At 45.8% G+C, this 12,864-nt stretch overlaps 1 protein-coding gene across 5 annotated transcripts in view; it reads right to left on the bottom strand.

The window, feature by feature from the left end:
* Positions 1-12,864, bottom strand: part of Hectd4 (HECT domain E3 ubiquitin protein ligase 4) — a 150,583-nt gene that overhangs the window by 82,094 nt on the left and 55,625 nt on the right. For all 5 annotated transcript variants that reach the window (XM_029533784.1, XM_029533785.1, XM_029533786.1 and 2 more), the window contains exons 9-13: positions 10,213-10,371; positions 6,920-7,033; positions 6,132-6,272; positions 1,179-1,411; positions 770-915 (exon numbers count right to left, since the gene is read on the bottom strand). In XM_029533784.1, coding sequence (XP_029389644.1) covers positions 770-915; positions 1,179-1,411; positions 6,132-6,272; positions 6,920-7,033; positions 10,213-10,371 — 793 coding nt within the window. The remainder of the gene's footprint in view (positions 1-769; positions 916-1,178; positions 1,412-6,131; positions 6,273-6,919; positions 7,034-10,212; positions 10,372-12,864) is intronic.

Genomic DNA, 12,864 nt, shown 5'->3' with positions numbered 1-12,864 from the left:
GTATGCTCCAGTGCTTAGAACAGAACTAGGGGAGAGAGAGAGAGAGAGAGAGAGAGAGAGAGAGAGAGAGAGAGAGAGAGAGAGGTGGCTACAGGTATGTTCATGCCACGGTGTATGTATGAGAGAGGGGGGGGGGAGGTGGCTACAGGTATGTTCATGCCACGGTGTATGTCTGGAGGTTACAGGATAACTCTCAGGAGTTGATTCTCTCCTGTATTGGTTCTGGGGATTAAACTCAGGTCATCATGCTTGGGTGGTAAGCGATTTTTCCCTAAGAGCCATCTCAGCAACCATACAAGATTCTGAGTCGGCTGACAAGAACTCGCACAACTAAGCACTGTCCTACATCAGCCTATGAGTCGCCAAACACCTGAGGAGACGGAAGTCACAGCCGATGTGAATGGCAGAACAAATTATAGACACTAGGGCCGCTCAGGCCAAAGCATGCCCCAAAATGCCCAGACACACTCACACTTGAACAACCTAGCTGCTTGTACAATTGCAACCCTCAAAAGAGCTTTGCTAGGCAGGTGGTGATGGTGGTAGTGGTACACGCCTTTAATCTCTGCACTCAGGACGCCGAGGGAGGCGGATCGCTAATTCCTGCAGGTTGCCTTTGCTGCTATGGAAAATGTTTTTCAGTTGGTGAGGTTCAGATTCCAGATGAGCTGAGCTATGCAGGTTTCCACCTGCAGAGAGTCCCCGTGCACTCCCTCCTTTACAGGGAGCACTAAGATGGGAGCACTAAGAAAACCCAGTTGCTGTTTACCTGATGGCAAGACAGACCTCCTTCTGAATTTCAGGACAGATTTGATCTTTTGGTGCCATCAACAACTGCCAAAGAAGCAATCCTGACCGCCGAATGATGTCTCGGTTCCTTTCAGTTTGTGGGCTGAAGAAAAATTTAAACACCACCTACAGAAATATAACAGGCAGGGCTAAGTGTGCTCACTCCACCAGGGGTAAAAACAGCCCTCTAAAAGAAAGCACATGCAGCTTATGAAAGACAGCAAGTGCATCTCCAACTCAACTCTCTCCTACTGCACAACGGCACATAGTAAATACCTCACACACACTGGCAGCGATGGGCTACCGCAACATCTGTTGATCCATGTGCAACACACAGGATGGAGGACAACCTCCTGCCTGCCATCTTGCTCACATATGCTGACATGTACCTGAAAGACAACGAGGATGCAGCGTACGATGCAGGTGTCGCCGTTAACCATGGCCTTCTCCATGATGTCACAGATGCTGCTCAGATGGCGTGCCTCAATTGGGTGCTGCTTGCCCAGGACACTTGTGATGGGGAGGTTGGGGTTCGTAGCTAGAAGGTTGAGCTGGTGAATGCACATGGCGCCAACATGGTGCAGTAACTGGTTTATGACTTCATTCGTGCTAATGGCCTCTTCTGGAAGATGCAAAGGAATCATGGTGAGGAGAGCCATGACAGGCGTCCCAGAGAGCAACTCTCCAGGGTACAGAAGCTGTGTACACACAGGGACAGACTGCTGCTGCCCCAACATGCCAATGTTGTTCCAAACCCTTCCCGCCAGAGTGTGGAATGTAAATATGGGAGAACTAGAAGCTATCAGTTACTGAGCTGGTTATATGTCCTTAACAATGAGATAAAGTCTGACACACATGCTTATAATGGAAACTCTTTAGCCCTGTTTTACAGGACAGTACACAAAGAGTGAGAGAGGTTAAGTTACCCTAAATCACACAGCTACAAAGTGGGGGAGCTCAGACTGGCATTCAGGCCAGCTCAGCCCATGCTGGTAACTAGTCTACAAGAAGTAGAGCCCCCCTCAAGCTGACAGATGGAAGAAGACCTGCCCACAAGTACCCCTCTCAAAGCGCCCCCCATTTCTTTTATTGAATATTTTTTATTAGATAATTTCTTTATTTACATTTCAAATGCTATCCCAAAAGTTCCCTATACCCTCCCCACACTCCTGCTCCCCTACCTACCCACTCCCACATCTTGGCCCTGGCATTCCACTGTGCTGGGTCATATAAAGTTTGCAAGACCAAGGGGCCTCTCTTTCCAGTGATGGTCGACTAGACCATCTTCTGCTACATATGCAGCTAGAAACACGAGCTCTGGGGGTACTGGTTAGTTCATCTTGTTGTTGCACCTATAGGGTTGCAGCCTCCTTCAGCTCCTTAGGTACTTTCTCTAGCTCCTCCATCGGGGGCCCTGTGTTCCATCCAATAGCTGACTGTGAGCATCCACTTCTGTGTTTGCCAGGCATTGGCATAGCCTCACAAGAGGCCGCTATATCAGGGTCCCTTCAGCAGAATCTTGCTGGCATGTGCATTAGTATCTGGGTTTGGTGGCTGATGATGGGATGGATTCCCTGATGGGGTAGTCTCTGGATAGTCCATCCTTTCATCTTAGCTCTAAATTTTGTCTCTGTACCTGTATCCTTTCATGGGTATTTTGTTCCCTATTCTAAGGAAGAATGAAGTATCCACACAATGGTCTTCCTTCTTGGTTTTCTTGTGTTTTGCAAAATGTATCTTGGGTATTCTAAGTTTCTGGACTAATATCCTGCTTGTGGACGTTGTACATCGTGGTGCGCACTAGGCTCCGCACCACGATGTACAACGTCCACATTACCTCACTAAGGATGATATCCTCCAGATAAATCCACTTGCCCAAGAATTTCATAAATGCATTGTTTTTAATAGCTGAGTAGTACTCCATTGTGTAAATGTACCACAGTTTCTGAATCCATTCCTCTATTGAGGGACATCTGGCACCCCCCCCCATTTCTATCCCATTTAGATAGATGTGTATCAATTAAAGATTAGTAAGCATTTTCTTATATAATTACTTTATGGCTCATGAATGGTTTCGGGCATTCAGAGGATGGAGGTAGAGAATAATCTAAATAGGCAAAGAACAAGTAAGGCCCCTTGGGGACTTGAAGAAAACAACTCAATGGTCCCGTCCGGGACTGGGGGATGTCAGCTGTTAAAGCACCTGCCTCCTACCAACAGCCCTCGCTCCAACTCCAGCACAAGAAATAAGACACAACTTAGAAAAAAAAGGCCTTCCCACTTTAGGGGGGCAAAGCAAGCCAATCATTTTTAGCAAGTTGACAAAAATACAAAAATGAGAAATGAAAGCAGAGAAATTACTACTAACTCTATAGATATTAAAGAAATTGCAGGGGCTGGCAAGGGGCTTCAGCAGGTAGACAATCCACATGGTGGAGAGGATACACACCTATATGCACCCACACAATAAATAATAAATAAATAATAATAATAATCATTACTGAGGTGAGTAATACATGTTCTCTCTCTGTGGGGCGGACTTATGCCCTTCGGTATGAGGACTCCTAACCACCATCAGAAACGGGAGAGTGAGACGGCGGGTGGGAGCATCAGCACCCCGCCTACTTGTCAGGCTGACAGATGCTAGGATACGATGTGAGTGAAAGGCCTATGACCTCTGGGCTATTCCCTAGGTTAGAACTTGACTTTAGACACAGTCTCCTAAGAGCCAGGCTAGCCCTAGACTCACCAGGTAGCCAAGTCCCCCTCCTCCTGATCGTCCTGCCTCTGTTGAACACTTACCACACTTAGTTACAGTGGTTTGGCTTTTAAGAATTTCTTGAGGGTGGGGATGTGGGTCAGTGGGTAGTGTTTGTCTAGCTGCATGAAGCAGGACAGAGCTGGGTGTAGTGAATCTGATTCCAGCCTGTAATACATGAGACTCTGTCTCAATTTTTAATTGTCAATTTCTTTATTAGAGTTTCTATTCATCTTGTCATAGTCATCACACTTTTGTTCAAAATTTCCAAGACATTTTCAGTTAGTTATTTTTTTTTTAAATCTTTTTTTTAAAGATTCATTTATTATTATACGTAAGTACACTGTAGCTGTCTTCAGACACTCCAGAAGAGGGCGTCAGATCTCATTGCAGATGGTTGTGAGCCACCAGGTGGTTGCTGGGATTTGAACTCAGGACCTTTGGAAGAGCAGTCAGTACTCTTAACCGCTGAGCCATCTCACCAGCCCAGTTATTATTTTTTAACATATGTATAATGCTGCTTTAAAGCTATCTTCTAAAAAGCCCAGAATCTGAGTGTCTCTAGTGTATAGCTGGACTTCTTTTCTTTAACCCCTTGTTTCACTATTGTTACTATTCTTGCGTCTGGTGTTAGAGATGGAAGCCAGGGTCTTGCTCCTTCTGACAATCTGTCATACACTGAGTCATACTCCCAGGTCTGGGTTTTATTTCAAGACTCGGTGACTGTTAACCGATAGTCAGAGGTGGCACCTCAACCTCTTGAGCTAGTAACACTTAGGTTCTATGTGGATCTGTTTGTAAGGCTCAGTGTGTTGTGCCAGCTCTGGCAACTGTAAACTCTGCCCTGATATGTAATTTCCATCTGGCATCTGACAGTGCTTTCAGTTTTCATTTATCCAGACATGAGCATACAACAAGGGTCTTTCAGGGTCCCCTACTAAGGACGCCATAAGGAGGCCCCGTAGAGATTCATCTCATCCCCAGATACTCTGCTGTTCTGCTGAGTCCCTGGTCTTCTCTCTCTGGTACCAAAGACAGTGGTGGTGCTGGTGCTGGTGCTGGTGCTGGTGGTGTTGTCTGCCACCCTGGCAGAATGGCTATTGTGACCAAGGCTGAATGGAGACTAGAGCAGCCTCAGCTAAAACCACCCCAGGCTTGCACTGCTCGAACCCAGCAGGCTGAGGGGACTGTGGTGGTGGTTGCTGCTGCTTGGTTGCTTAAGCTTTCACTCTGCAGCCCTGGCTGGACTCGAATGGACTATGCAGAGTAGGCTGGCCTCCAACTCACAGCGACCTGCTGCCTCTGCCTCCTGAGTGTTGTTGCTGCTGCTCTTGATGTTTCCGTTGTTGTTTTTCTTTTTTACTTAACATATTTTGTGCTTTTTTAATTTTTTTATTTTTTTTATTTTTATTTATTTATTTTTTTTTGGTTTTTCGAGACAGGGTTTCTCTGTATAGCTCTGGCTGTCCTGGAACTCACTTGGTAGACCAGGCTGGCCTCGAACTCAGAAATCCGCCTGCCTCTGCCTCCCGAGTGCTGGGATTAAAGGCCTGCGCCACCAGGCCCGGCTTTTTAATTTTTTTAAAGAATTATTTAACGTATATAAGTATACTGTAGCTGTCTTCAGACACACGAAGAGGGCATTGGATTCCATTATAGATGGTTGTGAGTCACCATGTCATTGGTGGGAACTGAACTCAGGACCTTTGGAAGAGCAGTCAGTGCTCTTAATCTTTGAGCCATCTCTCCAGCACTGTTGTTGTTGTTGTTGCTGTTGTTGTTGTTTTAAAGGATTTATTTATTATATGTAAGTACACTGTAGCTGTCTTCAGACACCCCAGAAGAGGGCGTCAGATTTCATTATAGATGGTTGTGAGCCACCATGTGGGTGATGGGATTTAAACTTAGGACCTTTAGAAGAGCAGTCAGTGCTGTTTCCTACTGAGCCATCTCTCCAGCCCCTGTTGTTTTTAATATGGTGACTCCACTGACCAATTTCCACAATCTGGATATAGATGGCTCTTACTTTGTTGATAATGTCTGTTTTAATAATACTTTACACAGAGAGAGTTTGCTGAGTTATTCTCTCCCCAAAGCCAAGACAGCTGACCTTAATAATGTCAACATTGCCAAGCACAGTGGCACACATTGTTAATCCCAGCACTTAGGGGGATTCTAGCCTGAGAACCAATAATCAACGTTGTGTTTGGGTTTTGTTTTGAGGTAAGACCTCAGTCTGGCCCAGCTTAAACTAGAACTCACTCTGTAGCCGGGGCAGTCTAGAATGCAAACAGTGCTCCTCCCTGAGCCTCCCGGCTGAGATTACACTCGGCCTCTCTAGCACCAGTGAGCACATCTTACTTCTAAGTTTAGACTGTGGGAGGGAAACGGGTTTCTCTTTACAAGCCTACGAGTTCCTCAAAACCTCACTGAATTACATGCTTTCTCCTTCCACACGGCCAGCCTTCCCTGCCACAGACAACAGTGAATTTCTCCTCAAATTCCAAGAAGGAAGCTGTCGCCATGTCGCCACCTATGCCTGCTCCTCTGGTCTGTCATAGCTGGGTCTGAGCATGCTGCTCACCTTTGGGCTCGGTGATGATATGGCTGACGCCCAGTCTCTGGCACACGTAATGGAAGGCCTGGTTCCCAGGATTGCACCACTGGTCAATGTAGTCATTTGAGCAAGTCCATAGCATGTTGTTCATGGTATCATAACAGGCACCTGCAAACAACATGGCTCACACAGCTGCTGTACACCCCAACATATTTCCCACAGCACCCCCAAAGAGCAAAGGGCAGGAGTTCTCCCCAGCGCTGACAGCCACAACTCTACCCCCAAAGATTTACATGACAACAGACTAAATTGGGACTGAGCATAAAATCTAAACTTAATTTGCAATTTTGCTCAGCTCCTGTGTGAGAAGGGACAGCTCATCCATATGATCTGCTCCTGGGACAGACGTACTCAGGTGGCTTTCATGAAAGGCCCACAAAACCATTGAACAGGTAACAACCATACACAATAATGAGTCACAAACCCCTTGGTGTGTCCCCAGTAGTCGGGACAAAGAGCAAGCACAATGTACAGCACCGGTTCATTTTCTAACACATGTTCAGAGGAATACACATCTGTATGGTATGGCATGAACTCTGCAGACTGTAACGGCATCGTCTTACAACCTAATGTTGAGTGTCTTCAGTGGGGGCTCACCTGACAAGTTTATACATGGGGGCTTGCACACTGAGTCCCTAAGTTAAAGGGTACTAGCATTTCTCTCTTTTAAGGACACTGGAGTGCCACAGAGACGTGACAAGATTCTTCATGATCAGTCACTCAGGCTCCAAGGAAACAGGCGTAGCATGTCTTACCCAATCCTGGTACGAGAGCACCACGCCCCAGTGAGCTTCCAGCAGCATCTATGAGATCTGCGCGACTTGCGAACTGGCCATCTGAGATGTTATACACCAAACTGGAGGCCAGGACTGAGAACAGAACAGACAGCTATTCAATGATCCTGAAGACTACTCTTTAAGCTTCCATTTTAGGCTCCTCGCCACACTTCTTTTTAAAATTCCTATTTTGCTGTTTTCTAATGATAATAACAACAAAAATGGAAAATACACACAGAAGAACCCTAAAAGCAATGCTGACCGATTTTTTTTTTTTTTTTTTTTTTTGGAGACAAGGTTTCTCTGTGTAGCCCTGGCTGTCCTGGAACTCACTCTGTAGACTAGGCTGGCCTCGAACTCAGAAATCCACCTGCCTCTGTCTCCTGAGTGCTGGGATTAAAGGCATGCGCCACCACGCCCAGCTCTGAATGTCTTTATAACCTTGATATTAAGCTATGTTTCTGGGAGTGATTTAAAGTAGTAACGTTGATATGTGTTTTTCTACATTAGGTCAAGAAAGCACAGAAGGAAGACAAGTCACAGAGTGGCAGTGCTTGTAGGAAGGGTTTCAGCTGGCCTTGTCAGCCTTGCTCTGAGGTCGCTCTTCCTCCTGGCTCTCGCTGTGCCTCTTGCAGACACACAGGAGAATGGAGCCATGAAGAAGACAGGCTGTAGGGTAGAGGCTTGCGTTCTGGCTCTCCCACTCCTCCATGGCACGGGGAGTGACTCACCTTGCAGGTTTCTCACTTGCGGAGCACAGAGAATATAAAGTGCTGTGCTGGACAGCTGTGTGTCAACATGGCACATGCTATAGCCATCTGAGAGACAGGAGTGTCAACTGAGAAAAATGACAGACTGGAGGCAAGCCTGTAAGGTATTTTCTTAATCAGTGATTGTAGGGGAGGGCCCAGCTCATTATGAATAGTGTCATTCCTGGCTGGTGATCCTGGATCCCATAAAAAAGCAGCATCCTTGCACGGCCAAGGCTTCGGCCCTGTTCAACCTCTGGGTTCCTGCCCTGCTTGAGTTCCTGCTCTGACTTCCTTCAGTGATGCACCACAATGTGGAAGCGTGAAATACAGCCCTTCCTTCCCAAGCTTGTTTTTGGTCCTGGTGTTTCATCGTAACAGTAACAATCCTAACTAGGAGAGGCCCCTACCTCCTGGCTGCCATGCATTCCCATGTGTGTTGGTTACTGTTGCTGACATCACACCCACCCTGTTTGCTTGAGTTTCACCATGATGTCCAGGCTAGCCTCAGATGCCTGGTTCTCCTGCTTAGCTCCCCAGATGCTGACATTACAGGTGTAAGGCACCATTTTCTCTTTCTCTTGTGCTCTTCCTTTCACAGTCTGGCCGCAAAGTTACTAAGTAGCTATTGCTCTCCAGCCTCCCAAGAACTAAGGCAGTGGTTCTCAACCTGTGGGTCATGACCCTCTGGGGGTGGACTGATCCTTTCACAGGAGTCACATAGCAGATATCCCATATATATAAGATATTTACATTACAATTCACTACAGTAGCAAAATTACAGTTACTAAGTAGCAACAAAATAATTTTACGACTGAGGTCACCACAGTGTAAGGAACTGTACTAAAGGGTCCCGGCATCATTAGGAAGGCTGAGAACCACTGTACTAAGGTTTACGGGTGTGCTCCACCATTCAGGGCTCCTTTCTTCCTTCTCCACAGTCTCAGCACCTCTAACATTTGTCTCCTTTTCTTCCTCCACCATCACGGCGGTGGGAACTATACTATTTCTAGACTAAACTATACTATCCAGTTCTCCTCCTACCCCTGAGGATGAAACTTGGGGCCTTGGACATACTAGGTAAATATTACCCTGAGCTGTGCCCCAGCCCTCTTCTTTATGTTTCCTTAGGTTCTATCTCACAAAGTGATCTTGCCCACCACACTTCTTCTTCAGTGTGCTTTATCACAGAAGCCCCTTCCTACCCTGCCTGCACATAGATGAATGCCTATTTCTCACCATTCCAACTTGAGAGCCCAAGAAGCCTCTTCTTTCTGTCCCACTCCACGACGACCTCTACATTCATGTTCTGCCACATGTATACTTGCCCCCTCTTTCTAACAGTGAGGAAGTACTAATGACCACTTCTAGTCATCATAGACACCATCACGCCTCAGAATTCCTGAAGGCAAGCTCAGGTGCCTTCAACTACCTAGCAACCCCCCATGGTCTAAGGATAAGAACAGGTGTCTCCTCGTGCTGATGCCCAAGGTGACCAACATAGAGCAAGCCACAGAAGGAAGCATTTCATGAATCAGCCACATTCTCATGGTAACAGTTCACCAAGAGCTGTTCTAATCAAATGAGCCTAAATTCCAGTCAGTGAACAGCTAAGCTATGGAGACCAATGGAAGGTTTGGGAACAATCATGATGACCCACACCTTTAATCCCAGAACTCAAGAAGCAGAAACAGGTGTATTACTGTGAGTTTAAGACCAGATACAGTTACATGGTAAGAAAATGCAGGAAAAATAAAACCAAGTTTAAAAAGTTACATTTTGAGGGCTGGGCAGTAGCTGGGCAGTAGGACGGCAGAGCACGTGACCTGGGTGCTGTCCTCCGCACCACATAAAGTAATGGACCCTCAGCCTGTAACTTATCGACCATTATTATTTTGTGTTATCAGGGACAACTGTAACAGAGTACATTTAAAACTATAAATAAGAATGCTTTCTATCTCAGAGTTAGAGACTGTGGTGGTCTGCATTGGCTCATGCATCTGAACACTCAGCCCTCAGTTTGGAGAAAGGATGGGGAGACACAGCCCTTCAGGAGGAAAGACATCATTGGGGCAGGCTTGGAGAGCTACAAGGCAGCCACACTCCCAGTTCATCCTCTCTGCCTCGTGCTTGACATGAAAAATGTGACTTTCTGAGCAGGCTGTGGTAAGCACACCTCTAATCCCGGCACTCAGGAGACAGAAGCAGAGGCAGGCAGTTAACTGGAAGTTCAAGGTCAGCCTGGTCTATGGACAGAGTTCCAGGACAGCCAAGGCTATAGACAGACCCTGTCTCAAAAAAAAAAAGAAAAAAGAAAAGAAAGAAAACAAAACAATGTGATTTCTTGGCTTCCTGCTATGCTGCCACATCTCCCCTTCCATGGCAGACCCTTAGACCCTTAGAACAAACTAAATTCTCTCTTCCTTAAGTTGCCTCCTCGGTCACAGTGTTTTCTCAGAGCAGCAGAAGAGTGACTGGTGCAGAGACACATCAGAAGCAGCATTCCCAGTAAAACATACTTACTCTTTAAAGACGACAGACCACTTGTTCCACCAAAGAGAGAGCGGGTGGCAGAGCTGCCTGACCCTCCTGGAGGTGGGACCAGCATCACCAAGTACGTGCCACAGGTGTACATGGGCGTCTTCCGCAGCATTTTCAGAGGAAGGCCACAGCTAGTATTTGCTGGAGGAGGAAATGAAAATGCTTACTGAAGCATTTCGCACTCTTATGAATGGGATTATAAATTGGCTTGGCTATAATCAGGAGTCCAAACTGAAACAAAGACAGGCTACAACTGGTCAGAGGGGGCTGGAGAGATGGCTCAGTGATTATGAGCACTGGCTGCTTCTCCCAAGGACCCACCGGGCTCTGATTCCCAGCCCCAACACGGCAGCTCACAACTGCCCGTGACGATAGTTCAGGGGACCGGAATCCCTTGTCTAACCTCCAAGAATACTAGGCACACAAGTGTTGCACAGACATAAATGTAGGCAAAACACACGTATACATGAAATAAAATAAATATAAAAAGATTAAGCAGGGCTGGTGAGATGGCTCAGTGGGTAAGAGCACCCGACTGCTCTTCCAAAGGTCCGGAGTTCAAATCCCAGCAACCACATGGTGGCTCATAACCATCCGTAACAAGATCTGACTCCCTCTTCTGGAGTGTCTGAAGACAGCTACAGTGTACTTACCTATAATAAATAAATAAATCTTTAAAAAATAAATAAATAAATAAATAAATAAATAAATAAAAAAGATTAAGCAGAAAGAGCAAGAATTATCTTCTGACCCCAAGTCTCCTATGGGATGGTTTGACTGTCCTCAAGTTGTTCCCCATGTCCAGTATGCCTAAGGACCCTAAAAATTTTTCCAAAAGAATAAAGGCTCAGTTGGAATAAATCTCGAAACAGAATTCCTACTGTTTGAGCTTTAACTGGGAATTGTTACCCTAATTTAGTTGTTTTTCATTTCATTAAAAAAAAAAAACAATTTTTGAAACAATTTATCCCTGGCTGACCTGGTGCTTACAGATAAGCGCCTGACTCTGGCCCCAGAGTGCCCAGCTTAAGGCTACTCCTTGATAAGTCTGTGACTTTACAGTCATTGCAAACAGCTCTTGTCACAGCATCAACCAAGCCTTCCAGCTGCCCGGGCTTTCAGCATCTCTCTCACAGGGGAATTTTAAACCCACATTGCTTACAGTGATCCACTGCACTCACATTTCTATTCTGAGGGTCAGTGACAAAAGATACAGAATAATGTCTAGTCAGGAAGTGTGACACACATCCTCTCCCCAGTTCCTGGCACTGAAGTGACGAGCAGGTGAGCTCAGAGAGGACCAACCATGTTAGCGGGAAGTCCACCAGAGCTTCAGGAGGCTGTCAGGCTATAAAACACATCAAATTGTTCAAGGTCTCAACAGACAGAAAACCATTCTCGGGGAATTAGGTTAAAAGAATGTGCGAAGTGAAGCCATTCTCTTTTTCAGTCTGCCCACAGAAACGAGAAGGCACTGGCTTGCTGAGCCGGAGTGACAGGTGGCTGGGAGCAGCTAGGACCCAGACCTAGCACTGTGCAAGAGCAGCAGGGAACCTACTCGCACTGATGTTGTGACTACTTCTACTTCAAACAGCTCCATTCGAAACACAAAACAACAACATAAACCCTCAACAGATATGTTCTCCCTTCAGGACATTGGTTTCTGGGATACCGAAAAATCCATAAAGTTACTGAGTGAGTAGGAAACTTCAGCAGCTTCAAAGCCTAATGGGGTCTCACAGACAGACTGACTGTCAGGTAGTGTGTTGTAGTTTATCACAGAATAAAACTTCACATCTTAAAAATTACTTTTATTTCTATTATTTATTGATTGGGGGTAATATGCATATTTGCATATGTGTGTATCAAGTGTATATGCATGGCTGTGGAGGCCTGAGGTCAACTTCAGGTGACATTACTAAGGTGTTGTCAACTTCATTTTTGTTGTTTGTGTTTTGAGGGATTTTTTGTTGTTGTTTATACTTTGTTGCCCTAGCTGGCCTGGAACTATGTAGGCCAGGCTGGCTCGAATCCATGGAGATCCAGACCCCGAGTTCTGAGAGTACGAGCGTGCACCTCCATACCCAGCTTTTTCTTCCTTGTATACTGGGGACTGAATTCAGGTTCTCATTCTTGCTTGGCATGACTTCAGCAACTAAGCTACTTGCCCAGCTCCAAAGCTTCAGACTTTGTGAATATTTAATGAATTTTCACAGATCCATGTAGACCAGAGCTAGTAGGTTTTCAGTGTATGACATCATCTTAAATGAACACAAAAATCCATATAAAGGTATAACAAAATCACAGTCTGAATAAACATACCAGTTTTTCACAAAAATCTAAATGTATTCTGTTGGAGTTTTGTGTGTATGTGTGATTTTGAGGCAGGATAGAGTCTTTCTGTAGCTGAGGCTGGCCTCAAACACACAGTAATCCTTCTGCTTCTTTCTTCCAAGTGCTGGGATTACAGGACTGAGTCATCACACCCTACTAAAAATGTTAAAGATAGTATCGCCTTTTGAGGTCTTTAAAAACAAAACAAAACAAAAACTATATACGGTTTCTGGGGATCCAGGGATGGATCTCTCTCTCTCTCTCTCTCTCTCTCTCTCTCTCTCTCTCTCTCTCTCTCTC

The sequence above is a fragment of the Mus pahari genome, chromosome 23 (genome assembly GCF_900095145.1).
Source record: "Mus pahari chromosome 23, PAHARI_EIJ_v1.1, whole genome shotgun sequence".
Classification (NCBI taxonomy): domain Eukaryota; kingdom Metazoa; phylum Chordata; class Mammalia; order Rodentia; family Muridae; genus Mus; species Mus pahari.
The sequence above is the reverse complement of the archived record's forward strand: the minus strand, read 5'-3'. Positions and strand labels throughout refer to the sequence as shown.